This window comes from Lathamus discolor, chromosome 5, assembly GCF_037157495.1.
Source record: "Lathamus discolor isolate bLatDis1 chromosome 5, bLatDis1.hap1, whole genome shotgun sequence".
NCBI lineage: Eukaryota > Metazoa > Chordata > Aves > Psittaciformes > Psittacidae > Lathamus > Lathamus discolor.
In genome coordinates this window covers 31210066-31230908 of record NC_088888.1, presented here as the reverse complement: position 1 = coordinate 31230908, position 20843 = coordinate 31210066, and the positions used below count along the sequence as shown (strand labels likewise).

Below are 20843 nucleotides of genomic sequence, written 5' to 3'. Positions count from 1 at the left end.
GGGTTTTCGGCTTGGAGAAGGCTGTGTGGAGACCTCACAGCAGCCTTCCAGTGTCTGAAGGGGGCCTATAAGGATGCTGGAGATGGACTCTTCATTAGGGACTGTAGTGATAGGAGAAGGGGTAATGGGTTAAAACTTAACCAGGAGAAGTTTAGATTGGATATAAGGAGGAAGTTCTTTACCGTAAGGGTGGTGAGGCACTGTAATGGGTTTCCCAGGGAAGTTGTGAATGTTCCATCGCTGGTGGTGTTTAAGGCCAGGTTGGACAGAGCCTTGGGTGGGATGGTTTAATGTGAGGTGTGCCTGCCCAGGGCAGGGGGGTTGGATCTAGATGGTCTTTAGGTCCTTTCCAACCCTAACTGTTCTATAATTCTATGATTCTAACAGTGCTGCTGTTTCTGTCCAGGTAACACCTTACTGACATGATTCATAGTATCATAGCCAATAAATTTTCATAGGCAACATGATTTTATTTGCCAAATCAAAAAGATTTGAAATATGCTTTTAAAAAAGTGGGGTTTATGAGCACATGCCAGAATATTCAGATCAGGTTATCTAGTGAAAAATGCCACAAGAGTTCTGTGCTGTGCATTTAGATTAATTCAGTGAAGCTTCCTGTGTCAGAGACAGGTGATACTTAAAAGAAAAATTAATTGAGCCGGTTGCCTTTTTTGTAGATGTTCTGCCTGGTGTGTATACACTGAACATCTTGTTGAATAGGATTAAGACACAAGTCAGCTGTGCTGGGTAATCTTGCGTGGATCAAACTCTTGATTTGAGACAAGAGTTTTGTGTTTTGTAGTTATTCATCTCTGAATGATGCCCATGCCTTGGTGTCTTTGTGAGGTTTTTACGTTGACATTCCTGTCATTGTATAACCAGAGGTAAATTGTCTTGCTAATTTTCTTTTTTTATTTAATCTTCCCCCTCTTCCCCTGTCTTGGTTTAGGAATTAGGAGATATGTTGCTGGAGCCATGGGTCCAACAAACAGGACACTCTCTGTGTCACCGTCTGTGGAGAGGCCAGATTACAGGAACATAAGTAAATGTTTTTTACCATAAAATTATTGAACTTAGTGATGGTCTTGAAAGAGATACCTCCAGATGAAATTAATATAATTCCCATTTTACAGCATTTGATGAGCTGGTTGAAGCTTATAAGGAACAAGCCAAAGGACTTTTGGATGGAGGAGTTGATATCTTGTTAGTGGAAACCATATTTGATACAGCCAATGCCAAGGTGAGGCTCCTGGAAAAAAAACAACATAGTAATATAAGTATTTTGGGTACTACCTAAGGAAATTCAGTGTAGTGGTTGTAAGAGGTATCAGGTACTGCTTACTAAATACATGAAAAGACTCTTCAGTTGATGGGAAACAGGTAGAATATAAGGAGATGTTTTTGTAATCAACTTACTCCAGAGTTTTCCTTTGTCTTGTAATACGTGCTGTTAGTACCTTTCTGGCTGTCTGTGCTAGCTCTCCTCTTATTTCCAGAAGCTCCAAATGCATCTGATCGTATTTTTCAGCGTAAGCATGTCTGTCTGTTGTGATGCACACTGGAGAGGAAATGTCCAGTGCATTTCGTCTTGTGAGACAGCCCTATTAAAATGTGGGGGTTTTGGGAACTCTCACACTCTGCCATCAGCTTTAAAAAAGAACAAGCGGAAGTAGAGAGTTAAAAGGATAAAATAGGAAGATGTGGAAATATGCCACAGTTCATGTGATTTTTGAAACCTCCTTTATTAGATACCTGCTTAGGGCAAGTGGTGGAGGTGTTGGGGGCTTAAAAGTGTCTTGCAATTTTATGTGGGAAAGTCTAGCTGGATATGCACACAGCATTTCTTGAAACTTTTGCCACAAGCTGATTAACGTGTGCAGTGGCATGACTTGTCCTTCACAGATTTGACCAGATCTCTTGGAGGTTTGGGTAGGATCCTATGGCTTAACATAGTGCTGAGCTTGTGTTCACATGCAACTTTCTTATGCTAAGGAGGGAGGAAGTTCACACGGTTTCTAGGGGTCACTGCAGTCCTTACTGTTAAAATTTGTGGTGGTTAGAATCTTCTGCAAACTGCATGTCTAAACAGAGTCAAGGGCAGTGAATGTGTCCTGAGAATAGCACATACAACTGTGTTTGAGACGGTGGTTGTGCTGCAGATGTGAGGGAGAAGTACATGCTGATGTTATTTAGGTTTCAGACCAGTATTGGTCTTACTTGGTTACTTCCTCTCTAGTTGTTATCAGAATGTGTTTTGGAATATCCGTTTAGGGGTAAGGTACAGTCTTGAGTGTAGTAAGTAAGCAAACCTACACAAACAAAAAACTCAACAAACTGAAGAATTCCCAAAATGTCCATTAATATTTTGCAACTTATTCTTCTGTAGGCAGCTCTTTTTGCACTCCAGATGTTGTTTGAGAAAGACTATGCCCCCCGACCCATATTTGTAAGTATATATTATTTATTTAATATTTTACATATACTTAGGCTTGATTTGTGAACTAGGTAAGGTGGCAGTTGATTAAAGTGCTTTGAAATGAAGGAAATAAATGTCTTGGAAATGTACTTTTTTCATGTTATTCTTACAAGAAAAACTCCTGATGTTCCATTGTAGCAAAAGGAATAACCTGCTTTTAAGGCCAGCCCCTTTCCCTTTCTCTCTCCACCGCCCCCCCCCCCCAAGTTTTTCTGTTTAGGTTGTGCCTCAGCACTTTGAATGGCGATCCCTCTGCTTTGACTTTTACCAGTTCAGCTGTTGAAATAATTTTTGTTAACTGAATTATTTTCCTTTCTCTATGTTCAACTGATACTTAGGTTTCTGGAACCATTGTGGATAAGAGTGGACGTACCCTCTCAGGCCAGACAGGAGAGGCATTTGTCATCAGTGTTTCCCACAATAAGCCACTTTGGTAAGGAAATGTATCTTTCTCATAGTAAGTTAACTGTAGATTGTGATTCTTGTCTATTTTACCACCTTGCTTGCTGATAAATGGAAGCTATACTGTGATCATACTTAATCGTGTATTGCTGATGTGTTCTGCTATCATTCCCTTGGCAGAAATTATGTTTCCAAAGAACACTGAATTTTTAAAACATTGCTCTAAATAATCTGGGCTTTTGTGTTCGCACCAGCTGCTGAAATAACAATTAAGTCAAAGCATTAAAAAAGTAATTCTGAAACTGTAGTTTGCTGTCTCCTACTGTCTCAGATTGCATGAGGAACTAATTCCTGATATGCGCAAGGTTTACCTCTCTTTCTTAGAGGGGAGCACTGCCAGCTCAGAATGTTCTAGCTTTGCTTCAAAGAACAAATCATAGGATTTCATTCCAGTGTCTTTATTTACTGAACTCCCACAAGCATATACGTATTCCATGGGTGTTTTTCTCAAGGATGTGCATTGTTTTGATAGCTCCTAATGCCTCCATTTACTTGCACTCTTTTCTGTTCAGGCAGAAAAGTTGAAACAAGTATGAGATTAAGATCTGTGAAAACACATAATATAGCAGATTTTGGTCACTGTGCAAGGTTTCGCACTTTAATTTGACTACTATTCCCTGTTTCTCTGTTCTTCTCAGCTTCTATGGCCTAGTCTAACTCCTTCTTGCCTTCTCTTCCCTCTTTGCCATTTCTTCTCTCTGGTTGGTTTTTACATGAAAACTTACACTGGAAATTGATGGGTTTTTTTCTAGAATATTCTAGTTTAAGACATTTAATTCACTGTTAGCAATGCACACCATGCACATTGTGATGAGCCATTGTTTGTTTTTACAACAAAATTCCAGCTGAAATGTGCAATCTGTCATCTCGGTAATACAAAAGCAGAAGACCGCATTCACGGCTTTCCTGACTGCCCTTGAGGCTCCGCTTTCCCAAACCAAACTGTGCTCCAGAAGTAACATATGGAGCCTCTTGGAACAGGGTGATAGTTGACTCCTTCTCTCAGCATCACAGCCTAGTCATCCATTCTTGGCATGAGTCTGTCTCAGATAATCTTGTTCATAAGTCTCTTGCCTTTGAAGAGAAGGGCACTGGAGCAGAAATCAGGAATTTATTAAACCATATTTTATAAAAGCTAACTTATGGGTTTGAGTGCTTGGGGCCTCTCTCTCATTTCTTCAAAAGCTACTATACAGCACTGTGGCAGAAGGGTTTTATTTCTGGGAGCAGATTGCATTTAATGTTTTTTCTCTTGCCAAATTGGTACAGAGTGGCTTTAGAGTTGTGAAAAAGCTGATTAATAGTAGTATCCTAGGAATCATGTTATACATGCTCACATGTTTCCATTTGGGTTTTGTATGTCCTGTTTAGTGTCATGTGTTGTCCTTACGACAGTTTGGTTTGGAACCCCTCCCCACCCCCCCCAAAGTGTATGGTTTGCATGTGGTTGACACAGGTAGCTGAGAAACTTGTGATCTGTGCTTAATAAGTGCTGAAATATGTGTGGCAAGCTGCTTGCTATAAAAGGTGCTCAGATGTGTTATGAGTTCCCTTCATGTTATTTGGGATACTGTGGTTGTTTCTTTTGTGGTAGCGTTAGGAAAACATACACAGTGTTTAAGGCCCTAATGTGGTGTTTGTTCTGGTCCCAAGGGTGCTCTGCAGCCTTAGCTTTCACAGGACCTGATGTGTGGCTGCTGTGAAGAGATGAGCAAGGGAGGGAGGGGATGTTTTAAGATGAGGGTATGATGGTTATTACAGTAGGGCAGCAGTGACAGCATACTAGCAATCTGATTGAAGGCTGCTAGCTTTTAGCAGTTAACAGTTTGCTTTACTCAAATGTTTTCTTTCATGATACTATTCAGTGCTGTGGGGAGATGATACCATACACAGAAGATACTTTTCTGGAATTAAATGTGCATGACTGTGTGTAGTTTGTCTTGGCAGTTTTGAAACAGGTAATGCTTGGGGAGTGTTCTGTTCACAGATACATTTATCAGCAATCCCTGTGTTGGGTAATCATTCAGGCAGTCTGGAGGGCCAGTACGCTGTAAGTCAAGCAAGAACATCAAGAAGTGCTTGTTTGCTGGGTATGTTGGCTGCTTTTACAGTATCTCTCTAGTAAGATAAGGTAAAGAGAGTGACAGATGAGTTTGAATTCAGAACCAGAGACTGATTTGGTATTAAATATGGAATGAAGAGATGAAGCTGCTTAATACAGGAAGGAGCTTAAAAAGAGGGTGGAGGGAGTGTGAGCTGAAAGTTTGTAAACTGAATGACTCAAGAGTAGGAAAGACATTTGCATCTGATAAGGATGGTCTTGTTAACCATTTTTACCTTGCTTTACTTTGAAAATCCTGAGAGATGAGCCCCACTTTGAAATAAATTCCAGAACCTTGTTGCTGGAATTTATTGTGTATTCCCTGTGCATGCTGTTTGCATCCAGGAGAAATATATGAAGGTTTTAAATGTATGTAAATACCAAATAGGGAAATGGGAATTAAAGGGCTCTTTTAAAACTTTTCTGTTTAAATGGAATGGCCTGTATGAATGCATTTGAGAAAGCACTTCAAAGGTAGAGCTGGCTGCTTCAGAAAAAACAAATGTATATGCCCACCCGCCCCTAGAAAAACCCAAATCAACCCACCACTAAGCTATTGGAAGAAGTGGTTTGTGTATTGTTTGGTCTTGGTATGTTACTGTGTCCTGTTCAAGGCCCTGGTTTTGGATGTTGCTGTGAGCCCTCAGATCTCAGGGATTTGTCATTCTGTCCAAAAGTGATACTGGCTGTAAGCATTTACTGCTACGACTTGTGAAGTTACCAAGCCCCTGCCTACTCCTTGGAAGAGGGAAGAAGGTCAAAAACCATTTTGTGCTTCCAGTCGTATGCAGGGCTTTGTTGGCTTTGTCTTCTGGGAAACTAAGTGGGCATACATGTAATTCATTAATTTAGCTACCTGTGAGGCAGCCTCTGCATCTCAAATAGTTGAGAGATATGGCTGTTATCCATTCCTGTTTCAGTGGGTTAGCTTGCCATCCCCTCTGAGACTGCTATTCCAAGAAAGGAGAAAGCTTTTTTACGTCTTCCTCTTCCAGCAGCACTGTGAGCACCTTTCAAGTTTTGCAGCCCTCCTGAGGTGGTTTCTAGAATGGTGCAGAGAGATCAGGAAGCGTACGTAAAAGATCTTTTACATGCTTTCTGAAAGAGAGAAGTTTCCCGTTTTAGTATTAATGTAGACATTTCAAGCACCAGTCACGTTTATGTCTGTCTTGTCATTCAATGAAAGAAAGCACAATCGTACCTTATATACTGTAAAATTGGTTGAGAAGCTTATTCATGCAAAAATGCTTCTGCTGCAGTGCTGTCTTGGTTACTAAGATGTAGGAGATTTAGTTGGCCAAGCTTAGTGCTGCCATGAGGCATTTTGGGGGATATACTTGGTTTCTTCTAAGATTGGCATAATTAAGAATGTTGTGACTTAGTAGCTTGAAGTAGGTCTTGCTTTTTCAACCTTACTCATACTAATTTCTGTAGCACAAGTCTCCTTTCCAGTCTGTCATTCTCATTCCACTTGTTCTCTTTCTCACCTGGAAAATACAGAGCCGTCATGTTGCTGCAGTTGCTGTCAAAATGCTGCCACTTTCCTCCTGGATTTTGAAATGAAATCTTGATTTCCTGTTCCCAGTTCAGTTCAGTCAAGCTGCCTTCTCCCTTGTGCTTTTCTTCCACCTGAGAACCCTCCTTTTGCAGGGTCTTGCTGTATTGATGATGATGATGATTAAAGAAATTGGAGATCAGGTTGGTTTTGTTGTAGATAATTGTGGGAGTTAGCAGTTGCCAGCACTAACATTCATCTGTTTTGTATGTAAAAGGTGTTTTTATCTCAAAATAATTTTTGACAATTTATTTTCCAGTATCGGCTTAAATTGTGCTTTAGGGGCAGTTGAAATGCGACCATTCATTGAAACAATTGGAAAATGTACAACAGCCTACATCATCTGTTACCCCAATGCAGGTGTGTTGGTGCACAGGTTCCTGTGCCTACAGGCAGAGAAAATGTAACTAAACCATTCTATCTCATTAACAATAGTAGAGTTGAATTAGCTTGAAAAGATGGTTGGTTTTACTATTAAAAAGAGATAAAAAATATTATAAATTGCTTGAAGTAACTGTTGTTAGGTCTGTGACAGTGAACCCAGAATGCTATTGCATAATTAATAATCTATTGAGTAATGATTGCAAAGGTGATGAGGTATTTTAGTTCTCATACAAGTGTAGCTACTTTAAGTAGGTCTTTTATGGAATTTAGTTCGGTTCTTGTGGGCTTTAAACAAATAGTAATACTAGAAAAACTATGTTTCAAGGTCTTCCCAATACTTTTGGTGGTTATGATGAAACTCCAGAAGTGACTGCCAAGCATCTAAAGGTATGAAGTATTTCTTGTGAGTGTGTCATATCTGACATAGTAGTAGACGAGAATTCTCTGCTTGTATTTTTTGCATATTTGTTATAGTATTGGAGGAGAGGGGGCTGGTGGTGGGTTTTCTGTTTGGTTTGGTGTCCATTCCCCTCCCCACCCCCGCGTGGTGTGTTTCTCCCCCACCCACCCCACCCCCGCCTCCCGTATGGCTGTATATATAATTTGTATTGTTTGTAGACAATTTGCTGAATGGTAGGGGTTTGAGATACCAGGTTAGGAAAAACTACTTGGGATACTCTGAAAACCTTAATTTTAACTTTCATATACTACATTAAGTAGCTTTCCTGCAGCTTGGTCTGTGAATGTTACTCATTTGCACTCCTATGTTCTCACTTTTACATTTGGAAATTGTTCAGAAAGCTGATTTTTTTTAACGACTTGGTAGAATTTGACAGAGTTGTGTATCTAGGAACCACTGATGTTGGTGGTGTTCCAGTGCAGGGTGTCCTTCCACATGCCACTTGATCTGTGTGAACTGTGTGGCTGGAGCTGCAGAGTGTCAGTGACAATCCAGTGTCTGCTGCATGTTGGTTGCCCTTATAATACAGTATGACTAGTCTTTGATAATCATCCAAGTTGTCATCTGGGGCTTCAGTATAAAATAGGCCAGTTTATTTCCTAAAATTAGGTGCCGAAATTGCTGATTAGCATTGGGAATTCACATCTCAAATCATATAGAGAAGAAATAGTACTGATTGGGTTTTTTCATTTTTTTTTTCCTTGTGATCCCCCTGTGTTGCTTAACATATGGAGAAAAGAAAAATAAATATGTATCTTAAAACCAAATATATGTATCTTGAAATACATATATAAAAGACACAAAATCCTCTTTCCCTTGCTTTTACAGAATTTTGCTTTGGATGGTTTGGTCAACATAGTTGGAGGTTGCTGTGGTACTACACCAGCACACATCAGGTACATCATGAGCTACAACTTCAGGTGCACTGGGGAATAAATTAAATGCTGCTTCTGAGGAGTAGTATTCCATGGCTTGCTTTAAAGTTTCCTGAAAAGATGGATCACTTGAATGCTAATAGCAGTGACATAAGGAGTAGAAATAACCTGGCTTTTCATAGCCATGTGTATAGTGAAGAATAAGAGGCGTGGTGTTCAAATGAGAATTATACCTCTGCTATTTTGTCATCTAAAATTGTCTTGGAATGTAAGTGTGTGGGAAATGTCAGAACAGAAAATACAGGAATGCTGTACAGCTGGTGCTAGTCCTGGCCAGTCAAAAGGAGAATTTTGTATCTTTCTCACTGGATATAGGTCAGTGGGAAAACGTCCCCTTTACACCTGGGCTTGAAAGAGCAGGGGTCCTTGTGATTAATTTTTACCCTGATACAAATTGGAAAGAAGTGGTTTATGAACATGTAGAGGACACTGTGTGTCGCTCCTGACTGTAGCAAAGAGAAAGTGAATGTGAACACCATGAGTCATTCTGGCATCTGAGAAACGTGTCTCAGTACAGAGATAGGTTTGTTCCTTTCTTTTCTGCAATCATCAGCAATTGCTTAGCAAATCATGACTATGGTAAGAGTAAGTGTGGTTGTGGACTGGTTCTGATATCCATTCAGTATCCCATTGGCATAATATCTCATGCTCTGTATTTGATAAATCTTCAGCTTTTTAAATTCCTGAGAAATAGATATGATAAGGTCTTCTAGGAGTATTTTTTTGCCTTTGACCACACAAAGTGAAACTAGCTAATTAGTCTTGTCTGCTGCAAGGCTAAATCGGAGGTGTAGGTGTATGTCTAATATAATCTGTTTGAGTCTTTTCTCGAGTGGTTTAATTTTAATTGAAAACTACTTATTCCTCTTTTTGTAACTCAGGGAAATTGCTCAAGCTGTGAAATTCTGTAAGCCTCGAGTTCCCCCTTCTCTCTCTCAAGGATACATGCTGCTGTCAGGTAAAATGGAGTGTAACAGGTTGAGCTTTGTAACTCATGCAACTTTATTTATAAATTTATTTGCTGTTTTATGCTAATCAGAATTGCACTCTGAGTTTCTGGTTCTGCCTGAATACCGTGCTTATGGATGTGTAATCAGCTCTTAGTGATTTGGCCAAAGGATTAATGGAACATTTTATCGCAATCTAGTAAAGTGTAGCCAAGATAGCATAATTTATTCTGCAAGTCTCAGACACGTTGTAATGTTGAGTGAGAAGGTTTATTCTCACTTTGCAGCAGGGGAAGGCCAACTACAGAGAGATCAGTTAATTTGACTATAGTTAATGGCAGAGCTAGGGTGAGATCCTTGTTTACCTCCTGTGAGAGGGCTGTCCTGTATTACCTCGGATAACAATCCAGTTGTACTGGGACAGGGTTCCAGCAATATATTCAGGTGTAGAATGTAATTTGTTTTAGCAGAATTTAGATCTGTATGTTCTTCAGCCAAGCCTGGTTTTAAGCCTTTGGGACATGTATCTAAGTAAAACGGTACCTTCATTTTGGTCTGGTGTTTTGATCCTAAAGTTTAGTGTAAATTAAGTAAGTCATAGTTGCCCTGTGGTGGTTTCATGCATCGGCTTATTTTGTTCTGCTCTAAGTTATGTTTGCCTCTCAGTTGCCTGTTACCTAAGGGTTCCAATTGCCTTGTTTTTCTGAACTTGGGTATGTGGTTAAGAGCTGTCCTTGGTTGCCAGTCAATTCAGCACGCTGCTTGTCTGGCGGTGGTAAAGTCAAAAGGTAGCATAGTTGGAAGTTGAGAGAAAGTGTGAATGTGCATATAAATAGATGCCTGAAGAATCGTGGCTTCATGTCATGTTGTATTGGACAAATTGGCTGTTATTTTTTTTTTTTTTTTGTTGGTCAGGTAAATTATTGACTGTCACTGAGGAAGAATAACCTTTTGCATATGTGTTGGGAGTTGTTTCATTGCATTTCTTTGCTAGTTACTTTTTAGGTGTGCTGAGATGTGTTACATCCTGATGTGCTGAGAAATCACTATTCCTAGAGATCTCTATTTCACAGTTTAGAAAAGGGATTTTGTCTGTCTTAAACAGTTTTTCTTTTCTGTTTTTACAAATATGTTCCAAAATATCTTTTTAAGGTCTGGAGCCATTCAGGATTGGGCCGTACACCAACTTTGTTAATATTGGTGAACGCTGCAATGTTGCAGGATCACGGAAGTTTGCTAAGCTCATAATGGCAGGCAACTACGAAGTATGCATTTTAACAATAATCCTTATAGCTGATACTCCGATTGTTTCATTGCTCCATTGCACTGTTACTAGTTGGTTGTTTTTCTGGCACAAGGCATTATTCTACACCATTACAAGAATAAGAAAGCAAGGAGAATTCACTTTGTCACTGGCCTTTGCTTCTGTGCTTACCGTCTCCTAATATTTTTTGTGAGAAGTGTGTTACAGGTATTGTGAATTTCTGTTTAGAATTGAGTTACACACCTGATAATGGCTTAGAAAATGTCCTGGTCTGTGCTGTATCTAGGGGTAGGTTTACAGAGGAGGGAGGAGGGAATGTAGCTGTAATTACACTTCCAACATGTGGGGTACATATGACTTGAAATAGATTGTGGCAGCGTGCAGCTCTCACGTTTACCCTCACTTTCCCGGTCCTGGTCAGCATTATGGTTGCATCTAATCTTTATATATTTTGATCACTGGCTCCAGAATGCTGCATGACAGTTGTTACAGAAGAGTTGCTTAGAAAGTAGTTCCTTTAGTGAAACAGCTGCAGGGCAGGTCTACTGGTGAAAATTGCTACTGTAACATTCAAACAAATAGTAAAGTGACATTTCTTGAGAGTGGAGACTGCCTCAGAATATGCTGTGCTGTTCTAGTTGATGCAATCAAAATTAAAGCCTTAATTTGTTTTTTAGAAAGTCTAGCTCTGAAGCTCTTAGAGTAACGAAGCAGGTTAGACCTCTTACATAAGGAGAGCTTTAAACACAGGTTGTTAGGGACTGGGAGCAACTATAAACCTTTTCCTTTTTTTGTCTCCTCACTCTGCAGAGTGACAAAAAAAGGGAATGAATGGGTATAGGTGTTCAGATAATTATGTGGGCCAAAGGAAAAAGCTTTAATACTTCCTTTGTACCACTTGGTGATTATTCTGCAGCTGGAAAAAGTGTTGAACCTCCTTCAGAAATTAAGTACTCTATGTTGTAAAACAGCAGAGGTTGGGATGCAAGACCCTTATTTCATGCAATCACAGAGACTGTTCCTGTGATTATGTGCAGTCAAAAGTCCTTGTTACCATGCAGATCTTAAATCATTCAATTTATGTGTATGACCAGCTGTCTAAAATCAAGGAAATTACCAGCACATTAGGTCTCTGGTGTCATATTTTTGAGAACAAATTAGTTACCGGTTGTGCCATACTAACAAGTTCTGTGTGTTGTAGTGTATCACAGACTGCTTCCTTATTCTTTCATGGTATGTCTTAAATTTGTTTAAGTTTTTGGCTGTGTGCGTAATTTGGAGCAGTGAAATGTTATCCTGAGAATGCCTAGGCTTTTTTCTACTGACTGTTGGTTTTGTTTTTGACTTTGCTGTTTAGGAAGCCCTGAGCGTAGCCAAATTGCAAGTCGAGATGGGGGCCCAGGTTCTTGATATCAACATGGATGATGGGATGCTGGATGGCCCTGCTGCAATGACCAGATTTTGTAATTTAATTTCTTCAGAACCTGATATTGCAAAGGTTGTAATTGAGTCACTCCAAAGCACAATAAAGATCATTTTATTGAGTTGGAAATTGCCTTTCAGAAAATTTTGATACTGATTCATTTAGTAACCAGTTTAGATGCTTAATAAGCATATGTAAGTGTCCCCAAAGTGGAAGAGGTACTGTTACAGAGAAGGCCTTTGGGGTAACAGAGGTTTTAACATTCTCTGTGTGATTCGAGCTAAATATACGCCAGGCCTTTTCATTGGTTAGAAAAGCTGGATGCTAGTTCCTTTTGCAGCAGTTATGAGCCATAATCTATATATTGGCTGTGCATAACAGTATTGCTTTCCACAAAACTTAAAATTGATCTGGATGTAGATGGTTTTAAAAGGTACTTCTGTCATGTGAATTTTCTGAAAATGAGTATCTAATTCGAAACACAAGACAATACATGGAGAAGTAGGGGTCTCTCTGTGATATGTGATGGAGTTGCCATAGAAGCTCTTGAGTTAAATTTGTTCTGAGTTTAGCATTTAAAGCAAAGTGAATCTACAAATACCATCTGGAAACTCTCTGTTCATAAATGATGATTAATGTGTGTGCATTTTTATGTCCAAATGGGCAAACAGCATATGGAACATGAATTTGTAGCTTGTATGCCTGGCTTACTTCTTTGTTATTTACAGGTGCCATTATGCATTGACTCCTCAAATTTTTCAGTGATTGAAGCAGGTTTGAAATGTTGCCAAGGGAAATGCATTGTAAACAGCATCAGTCTGAAGGAAGGTGAGGAAGACTTTTTGAAGAAAGCAAGGAAAATTAAGTTATATGGAGCAGCGGTAGTTGTCATGGCTTTTGATGAAATAGGGCAGGTGAGTGTTGCTTTAAAAGAGTTACTTTTCTTTTGGAGTGCAAGTCTTGTGCAAGATGAAGTTTTGTTTTGTTGACTCAGGTGATTCAAAGAAGTCTGTGTAGTCTTAGCAGTAGTTTTGACCCTGATATGTAATCATTTATTATGCTGCTTACGTTTGAAGAATCCAAGTACTGTTTTAAGCCTAGCTCTGCTAGCACATGAGCATATCTCTTGTTATTCAGCCACTCTAAACTCTTCCTTCCTTCATAGAAGATTTTTTTTTTTTTAGTTCAGAGGCTGAGTTTAGCATGAGAGTGGAATCCTTATGAATTAATTTAGTTATTAAAAACCAGATATTAAACTTAGCATTGGCTGATGAAATGGCAGGGAACAAAATAATTTTTTGAGTTGAGTTAAAGCTCCAGGTACAGGTGCGGGGATATTTTTAATACAAAATTCTTACATAGATAATCCTTTTCTAACACTTGTGATGTGCGTATTCTCAGTCTTGAGTCACTAGAACTATAAATGATTTCTGGGGAGTTTATTTTTGTGTTGTGTGTAAGTTTCATGTCAAAATTCTTTTTCTCCTCTAGGCAACAGAAACTGAAAACAAGATTGCAATCTGTTCCAGAGCTTATCACCTCCTTGTGGAAAAAGTGCACTTCAATCCAAACGATATAATATTCGACCCTAATATTTTGACCATAGGAACTGGAATGGAAGAACATAACCTTTATGCCATTAATTTTATAAATGCAACTAAAACCATAAAAGTAAGTTGTAAGCTTATTTTAACTTGAAGTGTTTTGCTGAGATTACTTAAAAACCCAAACCACCCCAAAGCACAACACCCCCCACCCCATTCGCAAACAACCACAACAAAATACTGCTGCAAAATGATATGCATTTTAAATTAGTGAGGGGGACTATTTCTCTGAATAGATGTTTCCCAGTATTTCTGTATTTCCAGTAGAAGAACTTCAAATAGTTCTATAAATACATTTAAATCTGTTATCTCTACTATAAATATACTACATGTATAATTGAATGAGGTAAAAATCACATTCATGTTCTACCTAAAATGACTTTGTTGAAGGCATGTGAAAGCTGCCTTTGTAAATTAATGAAATTTCTGTTATGGTGGGAGGGATTTGTGCAGTAACCTGACCTTTTATTTAGCCAAAATGTGTGTAAGGAGGTACCGCAGTGAAGAGCATCACCTGAAAACAGCCAAAGAAGCTGCACTGTTGTGTTTCACAAGGCAAATTGATGGCCTGGTGGTGCTCTGTCTAGCAGTCTCGGGCTTGAACACCCCACAGGCCATTTTGTCACCACGGGGCTTCTGGAAGGGAGGCTGCACCTATGAAGTTAGCTATTAAGCTACAGGCTGTTCCTGAGACATGTAAGCAGGTTGGCTGCTTCTGTTTCCAGAGGAGTTGGGGGATGGAAGAGGCATAAGTAGGTCTGCATGGGGAAAACACGAAAGGCTGCTGTGGGAGGACTGGTACATTTAGAATAGCATCTATGGCTATGAAAAGCATGGTAGTTGCTTTCACATAAGTAGGCTGGATCTTTCCTTCTACTTGTATCTTTTCTACAGAGATTCAAATTGGTTTTTATGAATTTGAGTAACTAGAAGGGTCTGGAACAGGTAAGAGAGAGATGGTGCATAGCCAATGCCCTGCAGCTCAGGGGCCAGCTGGTTTGTGGACTGAATGCTTTGCTTAGGTTTCATTTTTGGAAAGTGCTTTTCTAAAAATGTATGGCAATTCCCATAGGAAACACTGCCAGGAGCCAGGATAAGTGGAGGTCTTTCCAATCTATCTTTCTCCTTTCGAGGAATGGATGCCATTCGAGAAGCAATGCATGGTGTGTTCCTTTACCATGCAATTAAGGTACAATGTTCTTTTTGCTTCTGTATGTTTGCACTTTGCAGATGTGGAGTGCTGTGTCTGACAGCCCTGGTTGGGGGATTCTTCATGGGTTTTTTTGTTGGTTTTTTTTTTCTAGTATGGCATGGACATGGGAATAGTGAATGCTGGGAATCTGCCAGTGTATGATGATATTCACAAGGAATTACTACAGCTGTGTGAGAACCTAATCTGGAACAAAGATCCTGATGCAACAGAGAAACTCTTACAATATGCTCAGGTAACCTCCAATGTTAAACTTTAACAGTAGATAGCTTAGCACCTGGGCTTTAACACCTCCCTGCTAATGATAGATACAACCTATAAACTGCGTATATCAATCTAGTAGCGGGGTTAGAAGTTACAAGTGGTTCAGTTATTAATATAAAGTAAAATCTGAACTGTGTGATAGATTGAGCCTGTCCAATTTCATAGGTGCCTTTAAAGATCTTGCATCAGAGTTTTTCAGGAGACCAAGCTGCACAGGTGTTCTTTCTGAAAAAAACAAACTAAACCCAAGAACAATAAGAAGCAAAAAATTCCAATCAAACTTCCTAAAAACAAACAAACCAACCCAAAAACACACACACACACAAAACCAAAACCCAAACAAAAACCCAAACCAAATAAACCAAACAAACTAACAAGAACCCCGGAAAGGCTAACACACAACTGAAGCAAGTCTTGGTGCTGAAGACTGAGTGACAAGAGCATTGTGGGAGACAGAGTAAACCTGTCTCTTCAGTTGTAAGGGTTTGCTTGGAGTATATGTAAAAGGTAAAAGTAGTCGCTTGCATTTCCTGGCTATGCCATAGACTTCCAGTTTATGTAACTTGTGTCAAGAGTGAAAATCAGCTATTTAGTGTTTTTGGGATGCTGTAATGATGGTGGTGATTAGAAGACAAAGATTGCACAGCTGAAGGTTTCCTGATTATGCAGCTATAAGACAACTGGTGAAATCCTGTTCTGAACAGAGCATATGACAAAAATCTGTCTGGGTTAGGTGGCGCTTAGATTTAAATGCACAAGAAGGTTTGCATGCCTGTTTTGTAGCTCCTGGAGTTACTATTTCTGTGCATGGCTTCATTTGGCTTGTAGTTTGCCATGTGGTGGTGCATGCTTTGTAGGAACAATGGCAACAGTTGAAAACCAGTGCAAGAAGACTATCTCTTGTTGTTAGGCTATTTTAAATGGTGTTCTTAGTGTCTAAGCAATTCACTTGAGAGTGATCTTCTCTGTATAAGCGGAGTTTTACCATTGGAGTATTCAGGGTTGCATAAAGAGGAGGGGAAAATAAGAAGGGGAACTAGAAGGGGATTGCTTAAGTGGTGTTTCTGCAGAAGGCAGAATGTGAACTTGAATGAAGCATGAGAAGTAGAAATGGAAGTGGATGACTGCTCCGTCTAGGTATTGAAGTTTTGGAAACCATTGTTGGAATCTCTGCTTTTATTCATCGTGGTAGTTTTACTGTGGGAGTAAACCAGTCCCCAGCTGCAAAAAAAGGCAGACATTCTTGATTTGAAACATCTTTAAAAACTATTAAAATGTAACACAAAATACTACAACTTTCAGGTTTTCACTGGAGGTAACCATCATGATTTGGGTTTCATCTTGGTTCTGGATAAGTGTGTCTAAATAGATAGTCATAGCCAGTGAGAAGCATTGTTACATAAGGTTTTGGAGTTTGAGGCATATGTCAAAATATTTAGTCAGACTTTCCTCTGATAATAATGGAATTAAATGGCTCTAAGTTCTTCTGTCTGAAGGCTTTGATGGGTTTTTTTTGTGTGTTTTTTTTCCCAGACACTAAGGTGTGTTCATTGGTTGTTAAGTGCATGTGTTCTTTTTATTTCCAATCACTGCAGTTCATTCTGCACAAAGAACATAGAATGTGCAATCCATTTCAAGAATTGCACCTCTAATAGAGTGTCAGTGAAGTTTCTTCCTAGTTCCATCAGGTAATAGTAATGTACCTTTCCAGTTGGTTGAATGCCAGACCTTTGGGGAAAAATGAGGAACTTAATCCTTGCAGATTTAGAGGATCAATCTTAATGTGAAATTTGAGATTAAAAAGCATCTTCCATAAAGTTTATAGCTCTAGACCTTCTCAAACTGAAACTTTGTCCCATTTATGGCAGTGGGAGTTGTGCTTCCAAAAGCAGTTTTTTTTCATCCTCAGCGTGCAGTATAATCAGCCTGTTTTAAATATCTTCATGTAGTGCTTGCCACTGTGATCACTGCATACCCACCCTACAGCTTCATGGGTTATTTTTGAATTGGAATGGTTTCCCTGCTGAGTCTGGCCAGAGGCTGAGGAGCAGTTGGTACTTTTTCATTGAATCACAGAAGGGCTGGGATTAGAAAGGGACCTCTGGAGATCATCTAGTAAAAGACCTGCTCAGAGCAGGGACAGCAAGAGCAGGTTGCTCAGGGACATATCCAGTTGAGTTTTCATTATAACCAAGGATGGAGACTCTACAACCTCTCTGGGCAACATTTTCCTCTATCTTTCATTCTCTTTTTACAAACTAGACCTATGAGGAGAATAAGGTTTGGCAATGAGAAGCTGTGAAGTTAGCTAGCATTTGTCTAAACGTGAATGAAAAGTTGTTCTGGTTTCTGTTCCCATGAGTGAGATCTTGATTCTGTGAGTTTTCCCAAGTCTTTAAAAATTTGCTGATGAACACTCAAGTATAGGAGGTTCATAAGGACTGAAAGATGTCAGATTGTGTTGAATAATGGAGCGAGGAAAAGAAATTACTTGCCTGAAGTGTGGTGGTTAAAGTAATGGATAGGGTGCTCTTCCACGAGCCTTCCTGGGTGGCTGCTCACAAGGTTTTTGTATTGCAAAGCCCTTTTGGCCTCTGCATTCATAGCAAGGGTGAGTGTAAGGGTTTGAGTGTTTTTGGCCAGTTTGTGTCGAGGAGAAACAGTAATTCTGTTGGCTGCCTGATTGAAAACACATCTGTGATATGGAATAACATAACCTATTCCAGCAGAAACTGAATTAGTGCCAAATTAATTAGAATGAAGTGTACTGTGTGGGCCAGGAATCGATTTAAATTATGTTTCCCAAAGTAAAACCCTTAGGATTAGTCATTTCATCATTTTTAAGAGCGTCAAAATTAAACTGCTCCTTTTTAAACTTTTGTTATTTTTTTCTTTGTATGAGGTGTATACTCTCTGGCATATAGACCCCTTAAGTGTCTGTGGTATATCACAGATGTTTATAATATGATTTGCATGTATATAAAACACCACTTGAATAATCTAAAATTATTTTATGTTAGTACTTGAAATTATCATCGCTTTTCTGAAAGTAAAGTCATACTTTATATGCTCTCAAGCTCTTATGGATGTCTTTCCTTTTCAGAATCATGCCCAAGGAGGAAAAAAAGTTGTACAAACTGATGAGTGGCGGAAAAGCTCTGTGGAGGAAAGGCTGGAGTATGCTCTCATAAAGGTGAATCAGTGCAGAAAATTCTCCTACCACTCAGCTTTGAGATGAGATCTCAGCTCAGACTTTAAGGGACATTTTTGGCTTTAGAAATTATTCAAATGCCATTCTTTTAAAAGCTATTAATTAATAATGAGTAATATATTTAATTAACTGCAATAACAGAGAAAATTGTGGTGATTTGTCTTTGAACTTCACAAGTCAAAGTCTTCGACACTTAATATTTTATTCTGCTAGTGTGGTAAAAAGTGTACTGCTTTTACTTTCTAGGGTTTCTTTTGGTCCTTTAACAGCACTTCACTGAGGGGCACTTGCACTGAGGAAGCAGTCTTTGAATGTTTGGGTTTTGTTATGGCATGGTTAAGAAAAAAAAAACAACCTGTAAATACTGGCTACTTTTGCCTTGAATATTTATATATGTGTAAGAGCTACAGTGTTTTGTTTCATACAAAAACCTATTTTAAATACACATTTGAAGTATTCTTAAAGACTAGCAGTATCTAATGTATCTTTTTGTACTTTCATTGTGCTTTTGGGGGGTGGGAGAGAAGGCAACTAAATAAAAGCTGTATTTCTAGCAAGATAAAATATTTTTTTTTTTTTTTTTTTTTTTTCTCAGGGCATTGAGAAGTATGTCACTGCAGATACAGAAGAAGCAAGATTAAATCAGGAGAAATATCCTAGACCTCTAAATGTAATTGAAGGGCCTTTGATGAATGGCATGAAAATTGTTGGTGATCTTTTTGGTGCTGGAAAGATGTTTCTGCCTCAGGTAATGAGAGAGTGATTTCGTATATTTTCCTATTTTGCAAAAACTAGCATTGTAAAATGTAGCCAAAACATTCTCTGCTGGCTGTTGTCCAGATATACCATGTGAATTGTGAAAATTCAGGTGCTGCTAAGAAGCAGCCGTATTTTTTCTTTACTTTGGAACCTGACTTTCTTTATGTAGTTTAACATGTTTGTCTCCTCTCTTTCTTAGTGTTTTAGCTGTATTTGAAAAGCAATTTTAACTCTGGGTCTGTGAAAAAGAGAGAGAAAAAAGATCCAAATAAAAATTGCTGTGTTTAGCACCTTCCCAGTCTGGGCTTGTTTGTAGCTTCCAGTTGTGTTGTGAGTGGTCCAGGAGGTTGTACTGTGAACACAAATGTCACGTATAAAACCTTGATCCAGTAGGGCCAGCAACCTGCCACCACAGTATGCTCTGCAAAGCTGTAGTCTGGGTTGGCAGATGAAGATTTGTTTATTGTTTGAATGGGTGCAAAAAATAGTTAAGAGAAATCTGAGGTTATTCCTATACCTGCTTATTATTGTTTGCTCCCACCCCACACCTTGTTTACCTGTGCAGGTGATAAAGTCTGCTCGAGTTATGAAGAAAGCAGTTGGTCACCTTATTCCCTACATGGAAAAAGAAAGAGAGGAAAGGAGAGCCCAAAGAGGCGGCACAGAGGAAGAGGCAAGACACAGTCGTTTGTTCTCTAACTTTTATAGTGTGCCATAACAAATACTGGAATTATTTTTGCTAATGACATCTAGTTGTTTTTCATGTTGGAGGGTTGATGCAGTTGTATGGAAACTGACAATCTTGGCATAGTTTAAAGTAGGTCGGAAATTCATAAAGTGCAGATTTTGTGGAACTCTTCTTGGTGTGCGCTTAAGTTGTTGTCACAAGTTTCCTGAAGGATGCCTTTGTAGGCCCTTTATACTAGTGTTACTAAATTCTTTTATTTTAAGGTTAGTTATTTATGGTACTTCTAACTTTATGGCAGATTTTGCCATTTGCTTCTACGACTTCTGCCCTTGGTGGACTCTGGAAATCCCTTTTGCATGTTCAAAGCCTGTTACCATGTTGAGCTCTTCCCTTCCCCCTTTCCCTGACCATTCTCCCAGCTAAACAAACCAAATTCTTCCATCCTTTTTCTTCACAGGCTTTGACCTTAGGACCTCTTGTTAGGATGGAATAGTGTGTTCATTGCATGTGTAGCCACAATCAAGTTGCAGGGGACAAGTGCTTATACAAACAGAATCTGAATATAGTTGTGTTTTCATATGTGTTTTTCCACCAGTTTCTGAAGACTATGTGTTATGCAATATATAAAATATATATAGTTGAAAATATGGGCCTTTATTTCATAGTTTTTCCTGTTTCACAGCCAACAGCTAGTGATTCCTGAGAATAGTTTTATCAACTACCAGTGCATATACTTGAACTAATTTCTTTCAAATTTGGTTATTGGAATATATAATAGGAGCATTGGAAAATGAAGGTATAGGATGTCCCTTATTTCTCTGTACTGACAAGATTCTACTCCATAGAAAAGAGAGTTCAGATGAACTGGATAAAATCCCCTTTTAAATCCTCATGTCTGCTGCTTTCTACTATATTTACAACAGAATATCATATTCTAACTCTAAATATAAATTTAAATTCTAAATACAAAAAGTAAAAAAAATTTGGTTATTTAAATATAATTCTTCTCTTGTCATTATCTGACTATCAAATTTAAGTTTCATGTGTATTCACTTTTCGTTAGTCCTGTAGAACCTTACCTTCATGGGCTGTCAGAGACA

General features: G+C 38.9%; 1 protein-coding gene across 3 annotated transcripts in view; it reads left to right on the top strand.

Annotated features, from left to right (window-relative positions):
- The window catches only part of MTR (5-methyltetrahydrofolate-homocysteine methyltransferase), a 56297-nt gene that overhangs the window by 14382 nt on the left and 21072 nt on the right, over window positions 1-20843 (top strand). For 2 of the 3 annotated variants that reach the window (XM_065680206.1, XM_065680205.1), the window contains exons 5-21: window positions 950-1042; window positions 1134-1240; window positions 2387-2446; window positions 2815-2909; window positions 6854-6954; window positions 7304-7365; window positions 8267-8334; window positions 9255-9331; window positions 10473-10585; window positions 11942-12082; window positions 12736-12921; window positions 13499-13678; window positions 14684-14800; window positions 14916-15056; window positions 18189-18278; window positions 18892-19044; window positions 19621-19728. In XM_065680206.1, the coding sequence (XP_065536278.1) occupies window positions 950-1042; window positions 1134-1240; window positions 2387-2446; window positions 2815-2909; window positions 6854-6954; window positions 7304-7365; window positions 8267-8334; window positions 9255-9331; window positions 10473-10585; window positions 11942-12082; window positions 12736-12921; window positions 13499-13678; window positions 14684-14800; window positions 14916-15056; window positions 18189-18278; window positions 18892-19044; window positions 19621-19728 (1892 nt within the window). Of the gene's footprint in view, window positions 1-949; window positions 1043-1133; window positions 1241-2386; window positions 2447-2814; window positions 2910-6853; window positions 6955-7303; window positions 7366-8266; window positions 8335-9254; window positions 9332-10472; window positions 10586-11941; window positions 12083-12735; window positions 12922-13498; window positions 13679-14683; window positions 14801-14915; window positions 15057-18188; window positions 18279-18891; window positions 19045-19620; window positions 19729-20843 lie in introns of those variants that run through there. The other variant, XM_065680207.1, reaches the window with a different exon arrangement.